General features: G+C 45.4%; 1 protein-coding gene across 5 annotated transcripts; it reads left to right on the forward strand.

The window, feature by feature from the left end:
• On the forward strand, positions 1–25,760 carry HAO2 (hydroxyacid oxidase 2). Of its 5 annotated transcripts, none has more exons than XM_060028000.2 (8): positions 1–92; positions 10,139–10,277; positions 11,995–12,146; positions 13,856–14,139; positions 15,363–15,572; positions 20,046–20,204; positions 20,576–20,645; positions 24,570–25,760. In XM_060028000.2, the coding sequence occupies exons 2-8, from the start codon at positions 10,147–10,149 to the stop codon at positions 24,623–24,625; spliced, it is 1,062 nt and encodes a 353-aa protein (XP_059883983.1). In that variant the 5' UTR covers positions 1–92; positions 10,139–10,146; the 3' UTR covers positions 24,626–25,760. The 5 variants fall into 5 exon arrangements, with proteins under 5 accessions (XP_059883983.1, XP_059883974.1, XP_059883947.1 ...); XM_060027991.2 differs by lacking the exon at positions 24,570–25,760 and adding an exon at positions 21,647–24,563; XM_060027964.1 differs by lacking the exon at positions 24,570–25,760 and adding an exon at positions 21,737–24,563.
• The last annotated feature ends 1,129 nt before the right edge of the window (positions 25,761–26,889 follow it).

Here is a 26,889-nt window from a genome sequence, read left to right on the forward strand (position 1 = left end):
TGCTATTCCCGCCACAGCCAGCCGTGAGCCAGGAGTGGCGTGGCGGCCCCTGGACACAGCTTTCCCCAAGTACTGGAAGAGGCTAATACCAGGTGTGTTGCTGCGTGTCTTCTGTGTGCTTGGAACTGGGGAGGGAGATGAGCTGGCAGGTGGGGCGAGAAGAAAGGCCAAAGATTTCGGGAGGCATCGGAGGTGCTCCCTGTGAGCCTGTAAGGGAGAGTCGTGGCAGAAAAGGGTAACGCGGAGGCAGGTAGTAGGACACTGAGGGACCTGGTAAAGGGAGGCTTTGCTTCAAAGACACTACAGCTAGAGAAGTCTATGTCTAGAGAAGTTAAGTCTCAGAACCACCTGGAGGAAAATCTAAAAGACACAGTTCCTGCCCTCAAGATATGCTTTGTAACTTGATCACTGCTTCCTGGCCATGGGCAGAGGAAAACAGTGACACTGGGACTGCTTCTAAAAGGCAAAGAAGTTAATGTTTCTCAAACAATCGGGCTGGTGTAGTTTCTCTGGGGAATAAGCTTGCTTGGAACGAGGTACCAATATCGGAATTGGTAGAGCCTCCCGAGACTGTGATTGAGTCAAGTTGAATCTATAGATCAATCTGGGAAGAACTTTCCCCAAACAGTGATCAAGACAGTGTGGTATTGGTAGAAAGAAAGACAGACAGATCAATGGATTGTAATAGAGAGTCTGGAAACAGGATCAAGGGAGAAATTGCTTTTTGTAATTTTCTGCCTAATAACAGGAAACAAAACTCCCAAAGTATTTACTCTTAATCATTAGGCTATTCTGCATTTTACAAGATCCTTTGATTCTCACAAGATCTCTGTGAGATAGACAGCCGTATTCTAATTTTATAGATAGATGGGAATTGGAGTTGTCTAGAATAGATGGAGCGGAACATCATTTATGGGATACCCTTTGAGAAACAATGGGAATATTCCCAAATTCCTGGGTAACTCTCCCTAGAAAAGGAATTCTGTTATACTCTATATCATATCAACTCACAGAGAATCAGCTACTGAAATCTGTCTTCTCCTTCGACTGTAAGCTTCTTGAAAGCAGATGTTGATATCATCTAAGTTTTTTTAAATTTCTAGTGTTTAGCGTGATGCCTAGATATATTAGTGAGGTTAGGTTTGGCTATGCTGTAGTAGAGAATAAACTCTGAACTCTTAGTGGTTTAACAGGCAAGTATTTGTTTGTTGCTCACGCAAAGTCAGCTGATCTCCAAGGCTACTCCTTTCCAAGTGGTGATTCAGGGATCCAGGCTGTCTTTATCCTACAGCTATGCCTCTGGTGGGTATGGCCTCCGGAATGTTGTAACAGAAGAAAAGAAAGATAGAGGGTCACATATCAGCACTTAAATTCTTGACCCAGAATGAACACATGTCACTTCCACTCATAGCCCATTGACCAGAACTAGTCCTATAAACCCTGCCTACCTGTAAGCAACCAGGAAACGTCAGGGAGCACGTGCTGAGCAGTGGCTGCCTCTGCCTTCCTGCCTGAGAGCATGTGCTCAATAAGCCTTGTGAGATGAACTAATGAATAAATCCAGTGCAGGGTTTAAATGATACCATCACAGAATTACTCAAATCTGGAAGCCACTGTCAACCTCCAGAGCCTCCCAGGAGAATGCCATCAACAAGAGAAATAATGCAAACGGTTCTACCATTTATGGATGGTCTAGTCTATATAAGGCACTGCTCTAGAAACGTTACACGGGTTATAGTGTTTAGTGCTCATGAAGGCCCTATGGGATAGGCATTAACTGTCTTCTTCCACAAATAGCTTGTTCATGGTGAGCAAGTAGCAGAGCTGAGTTTGAGCCCATGTTTGCCAAGTTACAAAGCTTATGAGACTCTGTCATCCTGACTGAATGGACTACCTCAGCTACTAACGTTTCATGGAGTAACATTAACAGCTGAACACAGTGGCCTTCAGAAATGCAATCTGGATAGACACCGCGGTGAGAGACGCTAGAGGAAGGCAGAGAGACGTCTGCTCCATCTCCGACCTGGTGTGGTCCATCCCCACTGCTCTGCCTTCTCATCCCTCTCCTGCTGCCTCCCAGTGGCTGCTACTCCTACGCATAGCTATGCCCATGAGACCTCAAGTCAGAAGTGCAAAGAGTAGAGTTCAGAGCTCGTCCTGACCCTTTGTGTAGTTTCTGACACTCTGCCCTTTCTGAGCAAAGGAAGATGCAGGGCAATGATCTCCACACAGGACACCTTTCCCAGTGGCCTAGATTTTGTGGGAACTGACCAAGCTCACTTTATGCAGCTCTTCTGACCCCACAGAACAGAGACCTGAATGTATCCTAGCGAAACCACTAACAACCCGTACTGGCCAAGTAAAGAATATCTAGAGCAAGTCAGAGGGATTCCTGGTCAGGCCCTGCCCGTCTCATCATGTGACTAGAGATAATTCACTTGAACTCTCTGAGTTTTAATTTTTTCATCTATAAAATGGGACTCTCGTACCTCTACTCTGTGATCGCCCTTTATCTCACTGGGTTATTATAAGCATCAAAGGGAATAAAATATGGAAGAATGCTTTGGAGACCATTAAGATTCATTTAAACTTGCCAGGGTATTTTTTATGACCAGCTAAATGACGAAGTTTTCTTACTTTCTGATCAAGTTATGATTTTGTCAAGGGAAGGAAGCGAAGTTGCATCTGCCCAGGGCGTTTTCAATGCCCGCTCTCACCCTGCAAACCACACTTGGCTACATATATTTGCTTCTTTTCATGATGCTTAAGAGACAAGCTTTGGTAGTCAGCATGTCTGACTAGATGTGTGATGTTGGGCAAAGTATTTTCATCTCTCTGAACGTCAGGTTTTTCATCTGAAATGGGGATAATAATATTTGTGTTTGGGGATTACACATGAATGCACATGAAACAATTTACACAGTGCATGACGCATCGTGAAGCACTCCATAAATGGTGGCAATTTTATTGTCATTATTATTATTATTTAGGAGCCATCATGCTGTCTCCAAGGGTCTTTGTGTAATCAAATTATTCCACTGCTCAGTGGAAGAAGAAAATTCCCAATCTTTCCAAACACCCTATGAGCCCTTGGGTCAGTGTCTCCCAGTTTGCCCTAAACGATCGCCAACACCCCACGGAAAGCACGCCATTCACAATGCGGCTGTGCTCCCAAACTCCCAAACTCCAAACCTTGGAAGCCATTTGTTTGGAACTCAGCCCATATTTTCCCATAGAAAGAAGGCTGATAAAATAGTGGTTGGAGTCCTAGGTGACTGAAAATACCTGCTTGATTTGCCAAGTAGCAGAAAGTTGGCATATTTGCAATGAAAATGAGTGTACAGTCATGTATTGTTAGTCTTAGGCTAAAACTGAAAACTAAGAAAATTGTGTAATAAATAGTTTCTTTTGCGTTCATAAACGCTGATGATGAGGAAGAGAGGCTTAATTAGAGGAAGAAAGAGTTCAGTGGCAACGGAAGTAAATGGAATCTCAAGGTGCCTCTGAGGATATTTTCAAAGGCTTTGGAGGTTCTTTACCCAAATCTAATGTGACTTCAAAACTTGTTTACTTTTTTGTTCTTAATCCAAGGGCCTCTACAGCACTAATCTCATCCACGCGCGAGGGGGTTATTTTGGGTTTGCAGATGGAAAAGGGAAGGAGACAGGAGAGACTAGGGAAAGGGAAGAAGGGTGAGAAAGATTTCCTGAAAAAATCAACCAGTAGTTTGGAGAAATCAGCGAAAGAGGAAGAGGCATACATATGTAGGATGAGGGATTACCTGCTCGGCCAGCAGGGAACCCAGGTTGGGTGAGAACCCTCCTCCAAAAGGGGAATGGCGCCCTGACAGGCAGAGAAGCTCCGCTGAAGCCATCAGGTGGCGTCACAGGGCCAGAACAGCTGGTTAAAAAGGGAGCCTCGAGGTCGGTGAAAGAAGAAAGGCTGTGAGCTCCCAGCTATTTGGTGTTAGGAACCAGCCCAAACGATGGGCTAGTTCCCTGTTCTGTACTTTATATCACCACAAAGTGCTGAACGAGAATGCTAACGTGATCCGTCTAAAGAGAGGTCTTTGCGTTTATATGGGCAGGGGAAACACAGAATATGAGGGCCTGATGGACAACAGCCCAACCTTTCATTTCTGGTAGCTTCAAATCTGGTAGAGGGGCTTCCCTGGTGGCACAGTGGTTGGGAGTCCGCCTGCCGATGCAGGGGACGCGGGTTCATGCCCCGGTCCAGGAGGATCCCGCGTGCCGCGGAGCAGCTGGGCCTGTGGGCCATGGCCGCTGAGCCTGCGCGTCCGGAGCCTGTGCTCCGCAACGGGGGCGGCCACAACAGTGAGAGGCCCGCGTACTGCAAAAAAAAAAAAAAAAAAATCTGGTAGAGATTATTCCAAAATATATAAAACTTTTAGTTTTTCCAATGAGGAGCTGAGGTCCTGAGAGAGGAGGTCACTTGCCTCTGCTCATAGAGCTAAATGTCAGTACCCTCCCCTGAAGCAGGCTGCCTCTCAGACCCTCACAAGCACTGGTCCACTGACTACACAAGCAAGAGCTTATTCTGTTCCTCCAGCTTCAGCCCTTTTCGCCGATATTGGCTAACCAAGCAGGGTCAGAAAGAATAGAGGAGGTGTTAGAGTGATGAAATCCAGTGTAGATAAGTCTCTAGAAACCTTAGGTCTATGCTGAGAAGCTAATTCCCAAATAAGGAGAATCCAATTCCAGGTTATTTTGCCAGGCTAGTCAGAGAAATTCTGAGAGTCACATACTATGTCAGAAAGACACTGAACGTGGAGACAGGAAACCCGGGTTCGTTTTAAAATTCCGCTTCAGTGTACACTTGTGCACGTCTATCCATCTCTCTAAAGTCGCTCTCAGCTCCATCAAGCACAACTGTTCTGTCTTCTCATCCTCGCCAGGCAGGATTGGCAGTCATCACGGCTTGTGGAGGTGGCACAGTGGGTCACGAATGACCTACTTAGGTCACGACAGCTCCAGAAGGAACATTAATATAAATGTGCCCCCCTCACATTTAAGGAGTTTAAAAACTAGAGTAAAACAAAGACATTCCTCGTAGCTACTGCAGAATTGGTTCTGAAGAACCCACGTGTACTACTCTTTGCAGTAGAACATGCCTACAGGTCACCAGGGGAGTTTTAATGCCTGGGAAGGAAAACGGGCTAATGAGAGTGGGTGGTGAGGCAGTGGCTGGAGAGGACAGATTATTAGTTCACAAAACAGAATAAATTGAAAACATGGCCATCATGTCCTGGAAGGGGCCCCGAGTCCTCAGTTCAGTGTGGGAGGGCTCAGGGAAAAGGCCAGAACTGATCCTGGGCTGATAGGACCCTGGGTCCGTTCTTGCGGCATTTGACTACTCGCGCCTGTCAGACCGACACTGGGCCCTCCATCCCCTCATTCCTGTCAGACCGACACTGGGCCCTCCAGCCCCTCATTCCTATACAAATGTCACCCTTGGTTCCTCAGAGCACTCCAGTGTTAGGGACATTCCGGTCTCATCTTTACTCTGATATCTGACCTGATGTTTCTGGGAATCCAAGCCCTTGACTTTGACCTTGCTTGGGGACTCCCTGGGGGCTCATCTACCGCAGTCACGGGTGTTGTAGATTCCTGTCTTCCTGGTCCCGGCACTGCCTGTGGCTCCAGTAGCCCCAGGCCCCCTCCTTGCCCTGCCCCCACGCCTTCCACTACCAGGGCCTCCTCCTGCAGTAGCTTCTCCTGGGCCAATGCCACCGTTGCTATGGCGATGGCTCCAGGCTTTGCAGCCACTCTCCTTGAGACTGTCACCCACAGAGAGATTAAAGCACTTTCAGACAACCTTGAACAGGGTAATCTCTCAAACAAGGCCCCCAAAGTGTAGCCTTGGCATTATCTCTACTGCTCCATTGGGAAACTTGACCTAAGTTCCCAGGGGACCAGGCCAAAGGGTCCTAAAGTAGACCAACCACCTCCCCCTGAGATTCCCCCTTGAATCTCAGTGACCTGCCCCATGATGTCCCCCCTGAGATTTCTTACAGAATGCCTGGGTGTTTTTCATACAAGCGGAAGTGTTCCTAAAGTGACATCATGAATCATATGCGCCACATGAAACTTCAAAGGAAGACAGGTTGTTATCTAGACGAACCGCGTTTGATCAAACAGTAATACTGAAGAAAGCAAAATCTGCCTTGAAGTTCCAGCCAGCGCCCGTCTATGTCCCTCCCCCTTCCCTCACTCCAGGAAAACAATTTGAACTTCAGATCGTTAGCCACAGGTACCACTGAGTGCCCTTGCTCTTCGATTTTAGCTTCCTTATCACTGGTATACAGGTTGCGCCTCATCATTTTTTACCCTAGACAAAAAGGCTAAACAGATTAAGTGAGCTAAGTTCCTGGTCAGTGAGCAAGAGATTTTCATCCTTTTCTCCCCTTTCTCTTCCTCTCTCCCAGTTGGAGTAGAAGGTAAAAGAAGAAAAAATACTGGAATGGAGATCAAATAAAATGGGAATACAAAAAACACGCGTTAGACAACGTGCACCCTCCCTTTAATTTCTGGTGGCTTTAAAGCCTGTATGGATCAAACTGAAATACATAAAGACATATAGTGCTTAGTTTCACTCCCAAATAGGAAAAACTTTGAACCACGCAGTTGTCCTTCCCTTCAGTTATAAGCCTTGTATTGGACTGCTAGTAAAAATAATGGGCTCAGGACTCTACTAGGCTTTAAATATGCTATGAAATATTAATAGATATTAATACAAATATTCATGCAACAATGATGTTGCATTTTTCTTTATGAAAAGGAAAAATGCGACATAATTGTATTTTCACCCTACAAAATTCTTTTTTTTTTTACGCTTTTGCCACACCACATGTGGGGTCTTAGTTCCCCGACCAGGGATCGAACCCGTGCCCCTTGAAGTGAAAGGGTGGAGTCCTGATCACTGGACCACCAGGGAAATCCCTTTATTTTTTAATGCTAACTTTTTTTTTTTTTTTTTGGCCTCACCACGTGACATGTGGGATCTTAGTTACCTGACCAGGGATTGAACCCACGGCCTCTGCATTGAAAGCATGGAGTCCTAACCACTGGACCACCAGGGAAGTCCCTACAAAATTCTTTTAAATTCAATATAACAAGTAATTTAGGTGAACCAACTACTTTGGTCTGCACCATGAAATTGAAAATGGAGAATGTTTACCTTTAGAAGCTACCAGAAGATATGATTCTGAGCCTTCCTCTGTAATAATTTACTGCCTGATCTTTCACAAGTTATCTTACTTCCTAGGCCCCATTCTCTTCAAATGCAAAATGGAAAGACTAATACCTTCTCTGTCTACTTCACAGGGAATCGAAAAGGAAATAGTAGGTGGAAGAGGAAATAGTAGATAGAAATTGATAAAACTGTGTTTGGTATATATATAAATATGCTGGGTTATTTATTTATTTCCAAGCAGCTTTCAGATGATATAATTCACACTATTCCAGGCAAGTAATTCTGAGTGAAGCTGTGTCATTTCCCTTGGATTAGAATAAACATTGTTGAGTTTTGTGGGGGTATTTGTTTTTTCTTTTTTCTTTTTCTTTGCGATACCCAGGCCTCTCACTGTTGTGGCCTCTTCCGTTGCGGAGCACAGGCTCCGGACGCGCAGCCTCAGCGGCCATGGCTCACAGGCCCAGCCGCTCCGCGGCATGTGGGATCTTCCCAGATCGGGGCACGAACCCGTGTCCCCTGCATCGGCAGGTGGACTCTCAACCACTGCGCCACCAGGGAAGCCCCCATTGTTGAGTTTTTATGCTAGAAATCTGCAGAACATTTCTGTGAGTGTGTGATGTTTAGGATACGGGGATTTGTTGAGACATCGGGAGTTGAAACTTGATGGAGTATTCTCATCGCACAAGGCAGAGGGATGACACACAGGGGAATGTTAAATTCAAGTAATGAATATTTATGAACAGCAACTCAGTGTCACACACTGTCCTACTGCCTGAAGATCCAAGGTGTGCTGGGGCGGGGAGGGTCTCAGGTTCAGGGATTCACGAGGAAGACCTACAGGACACAGCAGATAGTTGAGGCTATGAGTTATTACAGTGAAAGAATGCAAAGCAAAATCAGCAAAGGGAAAATGCTCATGGGGCAAAATCTAGAGGAAACCAAGTATAAGCTCCCAAGAGTCCTCTCCCAGTAGAACTACACAGGATGCACTTAATGCCTCCAGCAATGAGTTGTGACAACACGTGTGAAATGGTGTCTACCAGGGAAGCTCGTTTCAGAGCCTGGGTGCCCAAGGTTTTTTGCTGGGGGTTGGTCATATGGACATGCTCTGCCTAACCCCTACCAAAATTCTAGACTCTCGGAGGGAAAGCAGACGTTCAGCACAGAGCACATTGTTTGTACAGATAGTTTAGACACAGAGAGACATTCTTATCAGAAGATGGTGGGAACCCTCCTGAAATCCAAGGTCCCAGACTCCGGCCAAGGGCCAACCTTGTATGCAGGCCTTTTGAAGACTAGCATTCTCAGGCCTGCTAGATTAACTCTTTTATGCACACAGTGGTTTCAATAACTGAGTGCAATACAGTTGGATAATTACAATGATTAATTCGTTCGATTAAAGTTACTGAGCCTTTGAAGGGTCAGATAGGAAGGAGATAAGTTAGACATTGTTGCTGTATTTTGTCAAACTCAACTCAGCACCTCAACTGCTCCCTGCCCACCCACGGACAAGGTGTGCTGCTATAAAACGCTCTGTGGCTGTGCTCCAAAGTCCGCCCCCCGGCCTCCTCTCAGAATGCATGGCTCATCCCGGGGGCTGTTTCTCGTCTGTCATATAACTTCTTTCTGCTTAGCCCTTTAGGTGGGCGTCTGGGACTACTTTCCTGTATGACTTAACTAGATTCTGACACAGCCATACCCCTACCAGGATTCCCAGCACCCCACATTTCATCTGGCCTCCTTGGCCCCCTCGTTCATTAGAGGAGCTGCCCCATTCGTGTTGGAAGCCCTCGTCTAGTCCCTGGGGCTTATCCCTATTCCTCAGACAATAACCTGGAAATCACTCAGTTTCTACTCAGAGCCTTTGGCTAATTCTTGCCCCATTGCCAACTGCTGGGAAGACACGCAGCACTGTGAACTACCGATTTCCTCACCCTTCCTAGAGGAATCCTCTTACACAGAAGCTCTACAAGCTGAGACTGACCGTTACCAGTGCCTTCAGCATCTCTGTAGCTACTGTGTTCCCTCTGCCCTTGCCCCTACTGGAAGGATGTACCCCACGACACTGCCCTCTTCCCTCTTTCAGGGGCGGTGGTAGCAGAAGCTCCAGGTTTACGGGATTCAGACTGGGATGGCAATGAATGGAGGGAGCATAGGTTGTTTTCTTGGTCTCAAAATAGGCCATGTTGAATGACCCAACCAGGGAGTCGCAAAAGTCAGCCTCATCCCTGATACTCAGCTACAGCCCCGTATTCACACATCCGGAGATTCCTGAGAACTTCCAGGCATTCGTATCTGTTCAGACCCAGTTTTCTCACCCTGATGGATATCCTTCCAAAAGAGCACAAAAATATGAAATAAATCTCCGGTATGCTCAGGAAATGCTCATCGTGACCCAAAAGACAAAGAAAATCCACAAAGAAATGAAGATGGTGAGCAGAAACCAGGTCCTGGAAGGCCGTGAATGCCATGCCATGGGCACTTGAAAGACATGAGCCATGATCAGACTTGCATTTTTAGAAAGATCCCGGGCAGCTGGAGGGAAACAAGATGGAGAGTGAATCTGAAGGCTAAGAGACAAAGATAAGAAATCTTTGTAATAATCTTATACGAGGTGGTGGGGCCTCACCTAGATCTGAGGCGGTGGGCCTAGAGATGAGGGGACAGACCTGAGGGATATTCAGAAGACCCCATAACCAGGATTGGGAGAGGGGCTTGGGACAGTGGAGGGGTGCAGCAGGACTACCTGCTTTGGGGCTTGGAATCAGCATCTTTGGCAGCACCTCCTTTGAGATAAAGGTTACAGGGGGTTCAGGTTGAATCCAAACAGCTTCATGCTGTAGTCCACCCTGCCGCCACCCTCTCCTCTATATCGGAAGTATTCTTATTGGGTTTTGTTTGGTCCGTTTTGGCTTTTCCTTTAAAGGTCCAGAAATGCCCTTGGTGTGTTTGAGAGACTTTGAGGCCCATGCACGGGAGCAGCTGTCTAAGTCAACTTGGGACTTTATTGAAGGAGGAGCTGATGAGTGCCTCACGCGGGATGACAACATCGCAGCATTTAAAAAGTCTGGTCTTCTGTATCCTTTCTATTGCTAAGCTAAGGTGTACTGGTTGAGAGCTCTTTGGAAGGTAGCAGTCCTGGTTTCTGCCTCCAAAGAAGATAGAGTCCTCAAGACATAATAATGGGTTTCTGTTGTTGTTTGGGATTTGGGGGGATTTTCTTGGCGGGAGACAGGTGACTGGGGAGAGCATGGATGGAGAGACAATCTGTCTCAGTGCCTCTGCAGAACTACCATAAGTGAGTCGCCTGAGTGCTGATCACGGCGACTTTGCCCCTGACAAGATAGGACAAGAGTCCCAAGGTCTCCAGCCCCCTGGGCAGGGAGGAGAAGCTGGCTGGGTAAACCTAAGTCTCCTGAGCTCCTGAACTTCCGGCTTGGAGGCAGAACAGGAGAGAGGGCTCAAGGCTGGAGGAAATATGGAGACCCAAGGAGTCTTGGGGGTGAAAGAAGATTGATTCAAGGGAGAAGAGTTGGGCGGCACAGCAGCAGGTAGAGCAGGGGTCAGTAAAGAGCAGCCCACAGGCCAGGTCGGGCCCACTGCCTGTTTTTGGATGGCGCGCAAACTAAGGTTGGGCTTTTTTAAAATTTTTTAACTGCTTGAAAAAAATCAAAAGAAGAAGAATTGCAATTATATGAAATCAGAATTTCAGTGTCCACAAGTAAGTTATTTTAGAGCACAGCCATGCTCAGTCATCTACACATTGTCCCTGGCTGCTTTGGCATTACGACAGCAGAGCTGAGTAATTGTGACAAAGACCGCATGGCACAAAGCTTAAAACATTTACCATCTGGCCCTTTACAGAGAATGTTTGCTGACCTCTGTGATAACAGAGATCAGGAGAAAACTGGAAAATGGGATGCATGGTGAACACTATCTGTATTTTCATACTTGTTTAACACTATACTAGGCACTTCAATTGCTTTATCTCATTGTGTCTTCACAAGACTATTAGGAAAGTTGGATTATTATTCCCATTTCACAGATGAAGTAACAGAGGCTCCTACCCAAATTTGCACAATCAGCATTTCCAGAAAAATCTTCCTCAGTTTACGTATAGAAATAATAATATGTTGTGGAAAATAAGCACTTTTGGACCCTGAAGCTAAGTATCTGTTCGACTTAAAAGTTCGTTTCATATAATTATTATTTGTTAATTTCCCTACCTTCTAAAGTAGTGTTTAAGTCAAATCTTCAAATGAATTAACCTCTAGCAAAAAAAAAAAAAAAAAAAAGTCGTGGTCATTCTCTGGGATTTGTTCTCTTTCAATGACCTTTTCTTGCTTTATAGAGATTTGTTTCCAACCTAAGAGGGAAGAGACTGGAACTCCGTCCTGCTTATTCTTTCCCTTTCTAGTCCTTGTTAAGATGGATCAATCAAAATATCCAAGTGCCGACAGTCTGGTCAGGGAGGCACAGCTCCAAGACACAGTCCTCTGATGGAGAAAGGCAGGGAACAGCGTGGACCATATGTGTACCGGGAGTTCAGAGAAGGCGGGGTTAATGTGGAATAGGGGGTTGGGAGAGGTTTCCGGAGGAGCAGAGCCTCTAGCTTGTCTATGCTGCCTAATCAGCTACCAGCCAACTGACTCCACCAATGGTTTCTCGGGACCCAGTGTGGTCTAGATCTGTGTCAGGAATCTGGAGGTCCCAGCGCTAAGCAGCACCTCCGTGCTGGTGAGTCATCCCACCGATAGAAAATCTCTTTGTTGTCCAGCACAGAATCCGCCTCCGTCCCCGGTACCTGAAAGATGTGTCAAAGGTGGACACGCGGACCACAATCCAAGGGGAGGAGATCAGCACCCCCATTTGCATCGCACCCACGGGTTTCCACTGCCTTGCCTGGCCTGATGGAGAAATGAGCACAGCCAGAGGTGTGAACCCAGCCCACCTTGAGGCTCCTTTCCCAAGGGCCTTAAAGTGTACAGAGGTGTCCTTCAGAGCAGGGGCAAACAGCTCCAGAATTTCTCTAGAGAAGGGGCTTAGGGACAGCAATCTGGTTGGAATTAAGGGTAGGAAAAGGAATGCTTAAAGCTACATTTGCATAACATTTCACCTAAGATTGAGAAAATACCAATTTTCCATTATAAAGAATGGTTAGGGTGGGAGGGAGCTACAGGTGAATAGGAGGTGAAAATCCCACCAAGCCATCCCAAGGAAGAGGGGCACTGACTGGCCCCTCTGACACAGCATCTGGGGGAAAAGGGCTGCTCAGTGTGGCCCCAAGGGTAGGGCTCTCTTTGAACCCTCATGGGCCAGGGCTGGGACTGAACAGTGTGCCTCTGAATTTAGGATGAGGAGAAAGTCATGACGTTAAGCCCTAACACAAGGCCCTGGCAGGTGCTCTTGTCCAAATGTTCCATTTCCCTTCTCCTCCGTTGACTTGATCATCTTATTTGACAAAAAGTTTTTCACTGGGTTTTGTTTCCTTCCTAGTATCCCTGAGTTCTCTTCCCTCATCTGCCACCACTAAAAAATAAGAAGAGAAGAGAAGGAGAGGAGAGGAGAGGAGAAAGGAAGGGCAGGGGGTAAAAATATTCCTGTGCCTCATTTGTAATCTTCACCCGAAGCCAAATCTGTTTTTGCTCAACTTGCCCATGGTTTCCCTGGGGTCTTTTCCTTTGACTCTGTGATATAGGAAGCAATGAATCCATGGATTCTAGAGCTGAAAGTGACATCCATCAGGTTAGGAACCAAATTTGGCTAAGTTGAAATATGAATACCCTGTATGAATATGACTACTTTACAAAATCTTCATGGTTGAGTGTGCTGTGTTGTTTTGGGGGTGGAGCAGGAGAATGGGGTACCTCCTGTTGACATTAGGAATTGAAAATATTCATTGTGATTAAGTCAAATTCTCTGCCCATGGGTTGTAGGATGGTAGTGACATTAACCTGTTGGGGAATCTCCTGAAAATGATTAAAGTGGGAAATGAGAAAGATGCGATCAGCACATCATTGTCACCATCGTCATCATCCTCATTATCCCTAGTATTTGTATAGTACCTCACTTCATAATTTTAAAAAATGCTTCCATAGCTAGTATCTTATTTAATCTTGCAACAACCCTATAAGAGAGGTATTATTATCCCCCACCCCGTCCTTTTACAGATAAAGGAAATGAGACTCAAGGCCACACAGCTAAGAAGTGGTAGAACTCGCGTTCTTCTAACTCCAGATAGCATGTTTTTTTCTGCTGCAATCCCTCTCCATTGGAATTACGTTTTCTCATCCTTTGCCTTCTTTAATTCCCTTCTGCTTCATTGATGAGTTCACAAGAAGCCCATTTCCTACCTGAAAGCCGCAACATCTTCAAATCGTTCTGGGGACTCAAGGTCATCTCTAGCCTGAAATATTTTGATAGGCAACACAGAGTTTGTAAGACAGGTTATACAGAGGAGGACCCAGACAATCTGATCAAACACGTGCAATGCCTGCCTGCCGGACAGGGAAGCAGAATGAAGTCAAGCTTTATCTTCACTCACAGGGCAAGCTGGCCAGAGGAAACACAGACTCCTAGGGCATCTCACCCCAGTTCAGAATGCCTCTGCCCTCCAACCTGAGTTGTGTCCTTTGCTTTGCAGCTGCGCAAGCAGCCGGTATCTGTTACATCACCAGCACGTATGCCAGCTGTAGCCTTGAAGACATTGTTGCCACTGCCCCCGGGGGCCTGCGATGGTTCCAACTGTATGTGCACCCAAACAGGCAGCTAAACAAACAGCTGATCCAAAAGGTAGAATCCCTGGGTTTCAAAGCTCTGGTAATCACTGTGGATGTACCCAAAATTGGCAACAGACGACACAACATTACAAACCAAGTGGACTTGATGAAGAACTTACTGCTAAAAGATCTCGGATCACCTGAGAAGGTAGGAAAGATACCAGAGCCAAGCGGGCAGGCGTTACAGGAGGTAGATTTCCATCCCTCTTTCCTCTTTTCTTTCTTTCCTCAAGAAGTCATTGGGTACCTGTTCTGTGCCAGGCACTAGGGATGCAGCAGTTCAAGAAGCAGATGTGGTTCCTGCTGCCCGGAACTTCCAGACAAGCAGAATATAAGACAAAATGTTCTTTCCCATCCCTGGCAGCCCAGAAATGTTCTGGGAAGGGCTGGGTTCTGGGAAATAGGAGAGCTAGGGAGAGGATTTTTTTCATGAAATAGGAGAGCAAACTAAAAAGTTCTTCCAACATTTTCTACTTTATGCCACATTTAGAAAATGCTCAGTCTGGATGGCACACTTAGATAAATTGACTATCTGAAGAGGATGCTCATACCCAAGGTGAATGGCCCATGGTGTGTAGTCAGCCCAAGCCCCACCCTCCTCCCTTGAAAACTGGGGAGGAAATATCTCTGCACACCTAGAACTCATCCACGGGGCACCAGAGTGCTACACACTTGTTTAGACAAGGTGACTACAAAGGGCACTTCTCCCATTAAAATCCTGTAGTCCAATGGGATGGAGTTCCCCAGAGAGAGAAAGCCGTGGTAAAGTTGGAATCCCTTGGCTACATTAGAGGTAGTGATATCAGCCTTTTCAGCCAACGGGCAGCTCTGATACCCAGCCAAGTGACTCAACAGTTCTACTCATTAACCACAAATTGGCCTTGAGGTTTTCTGGAATCTTAGATTCCAGGGACACATCGGGATCTATAGATATTTGACTCACATGGTGAGCCAAGATAAATATTGGATAATATCTGACTTAAGGTTATTGAAGTATTGCTTAGTTCTTGTTACCCTGTGCATATCTCAATCATAACACATCGCAATGGCCTATAAATGTTTTTGCTTATCTATCTCACTTACTAAACTCTGAGGTTTGTTTTTTTTTTTTTAAGTAAGGACTGTGTCTTGTTTGTCTTTATGTGCCCAGATCTTGGCATAATTATTGAGCAGGGACACAAGTAATGGTTAATGAATAAGCAATGGAAGTAAAAGTCTTTTACACAAATTTTGTTGGAAAAGGAGCTAGAAGTAGTGTTGGGTTTTGTGGGCCCTCTTTTCAAGGTTTTGGTGGTCTCCAAATGTGTCCCATCTTTGGAATGGGAGTCTTGAAGGAGTTCAAGACTAAAGTTCTCTTTTATTCCCCCACAGGGAAATTTAATGCCTTATCTCCAGATGTCCCCCATCGACTCATCCATTTGCTGGGATGATCTCTCCTGGTTTCAGAGCATGACTCGATTGCCCATCATCCTTAAGGGGATCTTGACAAAAGAGGATGCAGAGTTAGCTGTGAAGCACAATGTCCATGGCATCATTGTTTCCAACCATGGTGGGAGGCAGCTTGATGAGGTTCCTGCTTCTGTAAGTAGGATGACTTCAGCCTGGGTGTGTTTGTGAGTGCTCTGTTGTGTGTGTGTATGTGTGTGTCCACAGCAAGGTACTCTGTGCAATTTGGTGCACATTCCCCTCTCCCTCACCACCTGTGTTCATATCTACCTGCGAATTGTTAAGGACTTTGAATCATTAATAATAGCCTAGTGTGTGCCAGGCTATTTTTACAAACTCAATGTATGTCATCTCTAAATCTCAAAACAGTCCTGCAAGATGGGCATTAGTATCTGTATTTTACAGATGAGGATACTAGAGTTTAGAGATGTTAAGTAACTTGTCTGAATTCACACAGTAAGTGTTTAAGGTGAAATCTGATAGAAGAGTTGTTCCCAAGGCATGGAGGTCTCCTGCCTTCTGGAAGAAGCATTCAGCTGGAAGCTTGCCTGTCTGCATGGATTGGAACCTCATCTTTTCTCATATGACACATCCCAGGAAGAAACAGTGCCTAACTGAAGCTAGTAAATAACTGTCTTTCATAGTGAAACTTAAAAATGCCCTATGAATCCTTTGCTAAAAATCTGGGATAGTCTAATTTTTCCCCTAACTTATGAATTTGTCCCTTATAGATAGAGTTTGAGGAAAGAAAAGAAAAGGAGGGAGGAAGGGAAAGGACTTTTTAAGGGAGTTAATTAATTAATTAATTTTATTTTTTTTTTGTGGTATGCGGGCCTCTCCCGTTGCGGAGCACAGGCTCCGGATGCGCAGGCTCAGCTCCGGACGCGCAGGCTCAGCGGCCATGGCTCACGGGCCCAGCTGCTCCGCGGCATGTGGGATCTTCCCAGACCGGGGCACGAACCCGAGTCCCCTGCATCGGCAGGCAGACTCTCAACCACTGCGCCACCAGGGAAGCCGTATTTTCTTTTTTTAAAAATTATTAAAAAAAATTTTTTTTAATTCTTTTTTTTTTTTTTTTTTTTGGCTGTTTTGGGTCTTTGTTGCTGCACGCAGGCTTTCTCTAGTTGTAGCAAGTGGGGGCTACTCTTCACTGCGGTGCACGGGCTTCTCATTGCTGTGACTTCTCTTGTTGCGGAGCACAGGCACTAGGCACGCAGGCTCAGTAGTCGTGGCTTGCAGGCTATAGAGCACAGGCTCAGTAGTTGTGGCACACAGGCTTAGTTGCTTCTCAGCATGTAGGATCTTCCCGGACCAGGGATTGAACCTGTGTTCCTTGCATGGGCAGGCGGATTCTTAACCACTGTGCCACCAGGGAAGTCCAACTGTTAATTTATTTTCATGGAGATTTACAGCTTATATTTTTCAAGAGAATCTTCTATCGCCGCTTGACTCATTTTGAGAAAGGGAAGTGGGTTTTTTTCCTCTAAGGTCTTTTTTGGCCTTTTTATTATATAAGTAAGACATGTTCACCGCAAGTAAACTATAAAATATACATAAGCAAAAAGAATAAGATAAAAAGCACCATCAGGGCTTCCCTGGTGGCGCAGTGATTGAGAGTCCGCCTGCCGATGCAGGGGACACGGGTTCGTGCCCTGGTCTGGGAAGATCCCACATGCCGCCGAGCGGCTGGGCCCGTGAGCCATGGCCGCTGAGCCTGTGCTCCGTAATGGGAGAGGCCGCAACAGTGAGAGGCCCGCGTACCGCAAAAAAAAAAAAAAGCACTATCACACTGACAATAGTTTGGTAATCAACTTAATGTGGCCATAACATTTTAGGTTTGAAAACTATACATGATATTATGTAATTTTCTTCTTTCCATGTATTAATATGTCGAGCTCATTTTATTTCAGTAGATATGCTTTCTTGTTTTTAATGGTGTGTAGTATGAATAGACAACTTATATGACCAGCTTCCTATTGTTGAACATCTGGATTGCTTCCACGCATTCACTATTTTAAACAACACATCAGTGACCGTCCTTAAATCTTTAGCACATTCTCAATTACTTCTTTAAAAAAAATTCCAGGAAATAGAAAAGCTGCATCAGCCAGTTTGTACATTTCAAGGCTTGTGAAGCTTGGGGGTTTCAAGTGCCAATCACTGGCCTCCTCCTTTCCACCAGGCTCTACCTGATAGCAAACAGGCATGGAATGATGGAGAGCAAGGGGCACACTTGACTATGACTCTCCGTAAGAGCTGAACTGCAGGGAACGGTCAGGCCTCCTACTTTCCATCCCAACTCTTGACCTAAGACCTTAGAAGAACACAGGTCTTCAGAACACACGCTGAGCTCTCTCACCCAACTCCTGCAAGGATGCCCACAAAGCTATCTCTCACACACCTCGTAACTGACAGAAGAGAGGATGCAAAAGAGCTTAGCAGGTCCTGAGCTGTCCCAACTGTGCTGACAATAGGAGGAGAAAGCAAAGAGGCCCTCACCAACTAGCAGCAAACAGGGTAGAGTACTGACTTTTGAGAAAATGCTAATAAAATATAATACAATCGGCTTTCCCTCACTAATCAGTTTAGCTAGTCTTGCCCCCTTGGGGAGGACTGAGTAAGGAGTGGGAAAAAGTGGCCGACTAATTTTCCCACTGCACTTCCTCAATAGAGAATGAGTGTTGGCAAAGGCAGGCGCCAGAACAAGAAGAATTTCTCCTGCCCCATCACGTTGATCAACATGTTGTTCTCCCAAGCCACTTGACCTAACAACCAAACCCAAGGTCATCCAGGGACAGCACCAAGATTAGTGTGAGGCTAGTGGGAAACCCACCCTTGGCTCAAAATTTTAGAAGGTGCCAGAAAAACTGAGTAAGGTATATAATAGTTTCATACACTCTTTGAAAAAATGAAATTTAATGCAAAAAAATCCGTGGTGAACAAAATATCAACATTTTTAATAAAGACAGGATCTGTCCCTGCACTTGCATAACACTGCCTCACTCATCTCACTATAATCCTGGCCCTGGTTCCAATAAAACTTTATTTATCAAAACAAGCCCCCAGCGCACAGGTCAAAGTTTGCCCTTTGATTTTTTAAAATTTTGTCTTCAAATATTATTTATATTTTTGGCACCCCTTAAATTTTGTGCTGGGGTTAATTTCCTCAGTCTTCTCAACCCAGCCCCCTCCTTGTGAGGGATGTGACTCTCTGAGCGAAGTTCCATCTCTATAAGATTCCATATCTAACACCCCTGTACGTCCTCCTGGAACCAGGGAAAAGGATCAGCCAGCTTTTATCGCCAGAAGGCTCTAATGAATGCCCTGTTGTGGATTATCAAAAATTAACTCTCAAACCACACTGAACCCTAGGCTGAAATTCACCCCCTATTCTGTTTCTCAAATTACTGTCAGCTCCGTTGTGCACTATGGCTCACTAGAAGAGTCCTTGCACAAATATATTTATTCATTTCTCGCAATATTTGTAGAAATAGTTTGTAGAAATATTCCAAATAATACCATGGTGGGACTGTAAAAATACCCCTTATTTGGATGTGAATTCCCTCCAGTCTTTACATGTAAGTCACGACGTATTCAATTCTCCTCCACTTGTAAATTAAAGTACAAAGTTCTTTCCTCCCTGATTTCATACTCTGCTCAGTCTCAGCGAAGGATCTTGTTCAGGTAGAATTCCAATTGACGCCTTCGGCAGCACAAGTCCTCTTAGGGGCCCAGTTTCTACTTCTCCTCTCTGGTCATTCCTCAGTGAGGCACAGAACAGGAGCCCCCGCAGCAGTTCCAGAACCTTTTCCTCCAGGACCCTCCTCCTAGACTCTGCAGTCACTCTTCCTTATAGACTTGGAGGAACACAGCTTGGTCTGGGGCACCTTAGGTGCACAAGGCCTGTTGACCAAAGATCCTGGAATGAAAGAGACAAGGTGAGAGAAAAGGTCCAGCGGAGCAACCAGGCCAGAGTGATCAGCTGTTTCTATTTTGTCTTTCGAAGTCTTCAACCCTAGTTTTACAATGTTGCTGCTGCATACCTATCCCATGTCTCAGTTAACCCCCAAAGGAGTCAGGAACAAGTTGCTCAAATGTGGTGCATTAGGAATGATGTACAGCGCAGTTACACTGAACAGGCCGTGGTCCAGATGCTAGGGTCATGGCCGATCACACTTGTTTTGCCAAAAAGACTTAGGGCCTTGGCAATGGAAAGCATTTCTAGCTGTGCCACCTTAGACACAGAAAAAGTGGAAGAAAATCAAAAGTCAAAATGTTCTTTAAAAAGAAGAGCATTAAAGTGAACACCACAAATGGAAAATGTCCCCTAGGGGATGTGAAGAGGAACAAAAAGGTTTCTGCTCCATCTCTGTCGGAGCAGAAAATGGCAGAACTGGGAGCCTGCAGAAAGTCCCTGGACCTTGGGAATGTGGCTGCACTGCTTTGATAGGCACCTGCAGCCTCAAGCACAGAAGGGGAGGAAGAGTTAGGCATCGCCCCCGCTTGGACCTCCTGGTACCAGCCCATGCTGAGGGGGCACTGCTGTCCCCTGACACCCTGAGAGTCAAAAGGGAAATCCCTCGACCCACACTTGTCTGTCCTTTTCAGATCGATGCCTTGACAGAAGTGGTGGCTTCTGTGAAAGGGAAAATTGAAGTGTACCTGGATGGTGGCATCCGAACCGGCAATGATGTGCTGAAGGCTCTGGCCCTCGGGGCTAAATGCGTTTTTCTGGGGAGACCCATCCTATGGGGTCTTGCCTACAAGGTGAGAGTGGCAAAGGGAAAACCAGCCGGAAGGTACCACGCTTCTCATTCGTTTCCACGCATTTCTGTGGTTTAACCCCCAAGCTTGGCCGTTTGTTGGAAGGTGCCACAGATCCTGAAGGACGGTGACCCCTCTCCAGCTCCACCATGCTTCCTCGACAGCATGTTGCCCACTTTCAAGAGCTGTCACCCTACATTTTCCTCTTTGCTTTCCATTGTTCCCAACATAGTTCTAATTTCACAGGTAGCCCCATCCTCCCCAGCACAGCTCTGAGCTCACCTAGAATTTATACTCAGCACATGGTCAGAAGGTTCCTTCATGCCTCTTTTTGTCTCTCCTTTTCTCTCTCTCTCTCTCTGTCTTGGGAGCAGGGTGAACATGGTGTTGAGGAAGTTTTGAACATTTTAAAAAACGAATTCCACACTTCCATGACCCTGACAGGTAAGTTTTTACAATTCTTTTCCTGATTCAGAACTGAAAACAGGCCGTCTAAAGAACGGGAGCAGTGGCCCTTCTAGCTCGCCTTTCCCAGACCCAGTGGCTGCCCAAAGGAAAGAACAGGGAGGAAATGGGCCAGACAAAGATTAAGCACGAACTCAAAATGTGATACATCTACTACAAAATCAAATGCAATTTCTGATTTGGGGAAAGAGGGTCCCGTTTTACTCTGGCCTGCTCAGATCCTATCGGGCTTGTCAGATGTGGTTCTGTGTGTCATCTTTTAAGTAATATTCATGGACTGTGAAGAGTAGAGAAATTATGTCATAGGGGAAGCATGGAGGAGCTGGGGAGATAGAAACAAACAGGAGGACAGAACAGGGAGAAGGAGACGCATCATCCTGCGTAACCACAGACAGCAAGACAAGCATGAACATCTCGAAGTTACAGCCAGGCTATTTCCGTCAAAAATGAGATGACTGTAAAGCAGTGCTCATAAAAACATACGTGCTGGGCTTCCCTGGTGGCGCAGTGATTGAGAGTCCGCCTGCCGATGCAGGGGACGCGGGTTCGTGCCCCGGTCCGGGAAGATCCCACATGCCGTGGAACGGCTGGGCCCGTGAGCCATGGCCGCTGAGCCTGCGCATCCGGAGCCTGTGCTCCGCAACGGGAGAGGCCACAACAGTGAGAGGCCCGCGTACCGCAAAAACAAAACAAAACAAAACAAAATAACATACGTGTTTAGCAAAGCCTGGAATCCAAGAGAGTAAAATAGTGGCTCTCAACTAATGATGGTAACTTCTCTCTTCAGGGGCGTTTTGTTTGGGGGGTCAGTTGATTTTTTTCTCATTGGCACAATGAGGCAGGGTGGGTACTGGAGGTATTTAGTGCTCAAGGACCAGAAATGCTAACTATCCTAAAATGCTTGGAGCTGTCTCACAGAAAAGAATTGTCCTGCCCAAATGCCAGTGGCCAATAGCTCTGTCTTTGACTGTCTGCTATAGATGGTAATCAATTGCAATGTGAGAGACAGACAAGACGAACCCCAATAAGACCTCCACCCACGCCTCAATTCTAAAATATGGTAATAACAGAAACCTCCTCCAGAAGTAAGGAAATAATGAATCAAGAGCTCTGAAGTGGAGTCAAGACTGCTTCCACGCCATGAACTTATTTCTGTAGATGACGTGACTGAGCATCTGACGTGTGCTAGGCACAAGGCAAGACGTCCAGGTCTTTTCAAGTCTGGTTTTGATCTGATATTTAGACAAGTATCTTGTACTCAGCGTCCAAGTTGCATAGTGTCCACTGGGGCTGCAGACTCACCCTTTTGGGCTTGAGTAGTACAAGCTAGAAAACTTAGATCGGCATTAATGCCAGCAGCAGCCCCTTTCCACTTAGCAGTTTAAAAGAAAAAAAAGGGACCTGGATTACGGCGTCAAGGACCGGGACTGTCCATTTTGGGCCAAAGCCTATGAAGATAAGGCAATAAATGACCCAAGTCGCTCCCATGAGGGAGGGGAGAACACAAGTGTGAACAAATATCGTATTGGTGTGTTTTGCCCCTCGGGGGTGGGGGGGCTTGTGGGGAGAGGGGTGGGAAGACCTATGGTTTCTGCAGATTCCAGGAGATTGAGGTGACTTCTCCTGCTCCCCCAAATATTTTCTCCTGTCCTTGTGAAATGATATCTGAACTTCTTTAACAGAAGCCTGTTGGGGGAATTCACAATAACAAAGCTTTTTTATTCCACCAAAAGTTTATACTTAACAACCATTGGGGGTGGAAATGGTGGCTGGAAAATCTTTTTCTGAAATAGAGCATGGAGAGCACCCTTTTTTAAAGGGGGCAGGAAAAAAAGAAAGAAAAAACAGGATTATGAACACTTTTATGCCTGACTTTTTATATTTCTTTCCTTCTAATGGTTCTACAGTGAGAATGTATTATTTTAAATGTATAGAAAAATTACGAATCAACAACCAAATGTGGGGTGGAGAGGAAGGTTTGGGGAGGAAGAGGAAGAATAGAAAACCTAGGCCGACGGCCATCCCTCGGCATCCTCTGTGTGTGTCGCTCCCCCAGGAAAGACACCCCACAGTCTAGTCCCCGGGGAGAGGGGGGTCTCAGCTGAAGGGGGCGCTGTGTTTTTGGTGGAACTCACTAAAGTGCGAAATCATAATGTGAAACCCCAGAGATTCTGTCACCCCTTAGCTTTTCCCTGCACACTGCATCTCAGACGCCTTGACACAAACCTGGCACCCAGGAGGTGATCAGTCCATATGACTTCTCGTCCCTAATTCCCCTAGAAATGTGTGATATTTTCCCCTTATAACCCTGAGACATCACAGACCTGGGAGGAGAACACTATTTGCACTACGGTTGAAAGCAAAAGAAGTTTAAAATGAACGTTTTTCTAACTGTGAGACCAGTTGCTGAAATTATATTTATAGAAAGGGTAAAACTGTGATTTGTCTTAAAAAACAAAAATGTGCACATATAAATCATTATCAGCACAAGCCTGCACACACCTTACTCAGTTCTCATCCCTCGTAAGGCGAGGGGGCTAAGTCAGAAGAGTATATGAATCTTCTTGATTTCTTGCTGGGAATTAACCACTTTGCTTTAATTTAGCCAAAGCTTTTTCGTGTGAATATCCACATAATTTACAGTAATGAAAAAGCAGGAATACATTGTAATTATGCATTCACTCTTAAACTTTTACTGAACCTCTACCAAGAGTAAGGCAATGTCCCTGGTACCTTGTGGGACCCTGACCCATTCTGATGAGTTTATACTGTTAAGTATAACAAGTACACAGATATCACCAGGGCTTAAATATGAACAGATACTTCACATCTCAAAATGGAATCACAACACTTTGATGCAACTACTGAGACATTTTTCCATAGTTTAAATATTTATTTCTACTACAATATACAAGCAGAGATTATATTTTTGGCATCTCTGTGCTCCTTGAGGAGGTCTGCCTGCTCTGAAGCCGCACTATTCTGTCTGCCCTGTGGAAACCCAGGGCTCTCAAACTCATTGTCAGTTCTGATGAGAGCACCTCTGGCTCTGAATTCCTGCTTCTGCTGACTTAATTCATTTTACGGGTTATTTATGCATTCCACACCTGCCGTTTCTGTCCCTTATAATCCACGTGGGCGTGAAGCTCAACCATTTCCTCCGCTTCCATTTTTGGGAAAAGACCCTCTCATTAGTTATACTTCTGTGAGTAATACAATTTGCTAGTTAGGTTTTAGGAGGTGACGGTGCATACACCACAGATGGGGAAAGAACTTCAAGGGAAACATTATACATCCTCTTATCACCAGTGATTTCTCACTGTCTTCTGCGCCTACAGTTCTCCAGCTCGTGTTCTCACTTTCTCCCTTCTCTCTTGACATTTGTCTGGAGTCACTGTCTCCAGTCCCTGAGTCTCATCTCAGCGACAGTCCCAGTTTTGCATTTTAATGATGCTCCTCCACCAAAGACGGGTGTTGCGTTTTACAAAACTTTTTCTTAGAAGGCAGTTGTATGAAACACTCGCCCTATCTTGTCTGCTTTCCCTGAGTCATATGCCTCCCTGACAGATACTTCCTGTGTCCTGAAGCCTTATCACGACGGAGATAAAGGTCAAGTGTATCCACTGCACACAAAGTGATTTTTCAAAAGGCCGAAATGTGGTTTTTATGTCTTTACCGTGCCGTTTTGACATGGCTGTTTTAAAAGAAGACACAGGCACAGGCTCACGAAATAATTCCCAGTGCAATCAGAATTAGATGATTCGTTCTGTATACATAACATTTAATCAGGGTGAGCACAAGGGTCAAGTCAAGCTTGTTCCCACTAGACCATCTCTTCCCCACAGTGGGGTAGGTGACTGGGGTTTTAGAGAAATGAGCTTTTTAACTACATGGTTCTTTTAGGCTGCCGGTCGGTTGCTGAGATCAGTCGGGACCTGATCCAGTTCTCCAGGATGTAGAGAAAGAGAGTGAAGGGACTGACTGCTGAGTTCGCCCACAGGAAGAAGACAAAATCTTACTAGGGTGTGTGATGCCATCCTGCCTCGGTCCCATCCTGTCCACAGGCTCATCCCCTGCACCCTCAACCACTCCACCCCAAATCCCTCATATTCCTCAAATGTGCCGATGCTCTTTTTTGCCTCACTGCCTTGTATATGCTGTTCTCTTGCCTAAAATCCTCCTCTGAAAGAAGACATCTTAAAAGGGCAGATCAATAATGACTGAAGTAGCTAGTGGATTAAAATTTTTGAATATACTACGTTTCTATGAAACAGCTATGTAAATCTGCACTCTAGACAGAAGAGCTATACATATAAAATATTCCCCAACAAAAATTATACTCCTATCTGTAGATAATAGGGAAATAATATAGTTAAAAGCATAGGCTTTGGAGTCATACAGACATAGGATTGACAGGACTGTGACTTGGGAAAGTTTTTTGATCTCTCTGTTCTTCCATGTCCTTGTCTATAAAATGGGGATTATACTACCTAGCTCGCTAGGACGGGAGAAAGATTGAGATAATGTATGTAAAGTTCAGAGTTCTAGTGTGTTTAAGAAATAGCAGCTTTGGGACTTCCCTGGTGGCACAGTGGTTAAGAATCCACCTGCCAACGCAGGGGACACAGGTTCGATCCCTGATCCTGAAAGATCCCACATGCTGCAGAGCAACTAAGCCCGTGTGCCACAACTACTGAGCCTGCTCTCTAGAGCCCGCGAGCCACAACTACTGAGCCTGCGTGCCACAACTACTGAGCCCGCGTGCCACAACTACTGAAGCCCGGAAGCCTAGAGCCCATGCTCCACAGCAAGGGAAGCCACCACAATAAGAAGCCTGTGCATGGCAATGAAGAGTAGCCCCCGCTCGCTGCAATTAGAGAAAGCCTGCGTGAAGCAACGAAGACCCATCACAGCCAATAAATAAATAAATGTTCCTTTAAAAAAAATAGTAGCTTTTATTATTATTATTTGGCAAATTCCTATTCATCTTTCAAGACCTTGTTCAAACGTCACCTATTCTTACCTGGCTACTTGTTAAGTGTTTCCTATTGTGTTTTGCACATTATACGATTACAATCCTTATTATAATGTGTTATGTTTATTTATTTGTCTCTCACCACTAATAGACTGTACATGGCTCTGAGCAAGAAACTATATACTTGGTACCGGGCGTGGCATATAGCAGCATCTCAATAAACGTTTGTGGGATGGACAGATGGATGGATGGATAGATGAATGGATGGATGGATGGATGGGTGGATGGACTGAAGATACGTGGGTGAAAGGAGAGATGGAAAAATGAATAGATACCCTACCAGAGTAAAAATTCCCCAGACTAGTAGTCAGCAAAAATAGACTTCTAGAGCAGGGGCATCCAGCTGGATAAGATCTGACGCTTGAAATCAACAAGAAAGTTAAGGATGAATTTCCAGTGCCCTAAATAAATAACTTCATAACTGGTTTCCCCATGTTCTCTCACTCCTTGTTACATTCTGTTCTCTATACAACAATCTGATAGATTTATTAAGTACAAGCAAATCCTATACCTCACCTGTTTAAGGCCTTTCTGCGGCTTCCCATTCCACTCAGTATCAGTTCTACACTGATCGTCAGCTCTTCGGGGCACTGTAGGATCATGTTCTTGCAAATCCTTTATCACCCTCCCCTTCATTCACTATGCCCCAGCCATAATGCCTCCTTTCTATTCCTTAAACAAGCCAAACTCTTTTTTGCCTCTAGACTGTCACCTTTACTACCCCCTCTACATAAAATGTCCTTCCCCAATCTCTTTCCATGATTGGCTCTTTCTAGACACTTAGATCTCAGTTTAAAAGCCACTGCCCCAATCAAGTGAGAGTTCCCTGACTGTCCTATCTAGAATAGGCTCTACTTTACTCATCGCATTACCCTGTTTTTTTTTCCCCTCCCAGCACTTACTACAATCGGCAGTTAACTTATCCTTTGTTTGTTTATTGCTAATCTTCAGCTGCACAGCCACATTTATCAGTTGTGGTCACCTCTTCATTCCCAGCACATGGAACCATGCCCAACACCGTGGAAGGCTTTCAGTAAATATTTGTTAAATGAATTAATCCAAAAAGACAAAGCTGGATCAAACTGCACTGCCACATATGGAGAAGTATAGAAGTCCCAGAGGGAAAACAGTGAGTTAGGATAGAACCAAGCTGAACTGGTCACTACCTAAGCCAAAAGACATGAAAAG

Source organism: Delphinus delphis, chromosome 1 (assembly GCF_949987515.2).
Source record: "Delphinus delphis chromosome 1, mDelDel1.2, whole genome shotgun sequence".
Taxonomy (NCBI): domain Eukaryota; kingdom Metazoa; phylum Chordata; class Mammalia; order Artiodactyla; family Delphinidae; genus Delphinus; species Delphinus delphis.

Coding starts and splice junctions, on each gene's coding strand:
- HAO2 (XM_060027991.2), top strand. CDS start 10,147: ATGCCCTTGGTGTGTTTGAGAGACTTTGAGGCCCATGCACGGGAGCAG. Junction 15,573..20,045: donor TTGATGAGGTTCCTGCTTCT/GTAAGTAGGATG, acceptor TGTCCTTTTCAG/ATCGATGCCTTGACAGAAGT. Junction 20,205..20,575: donor TATGGGGTCTTGCCTACAAG/GTGAGAGTGGCA, acceptor TCTTGGGAGCAG/GGTGAACATGGTGTTGAGGA.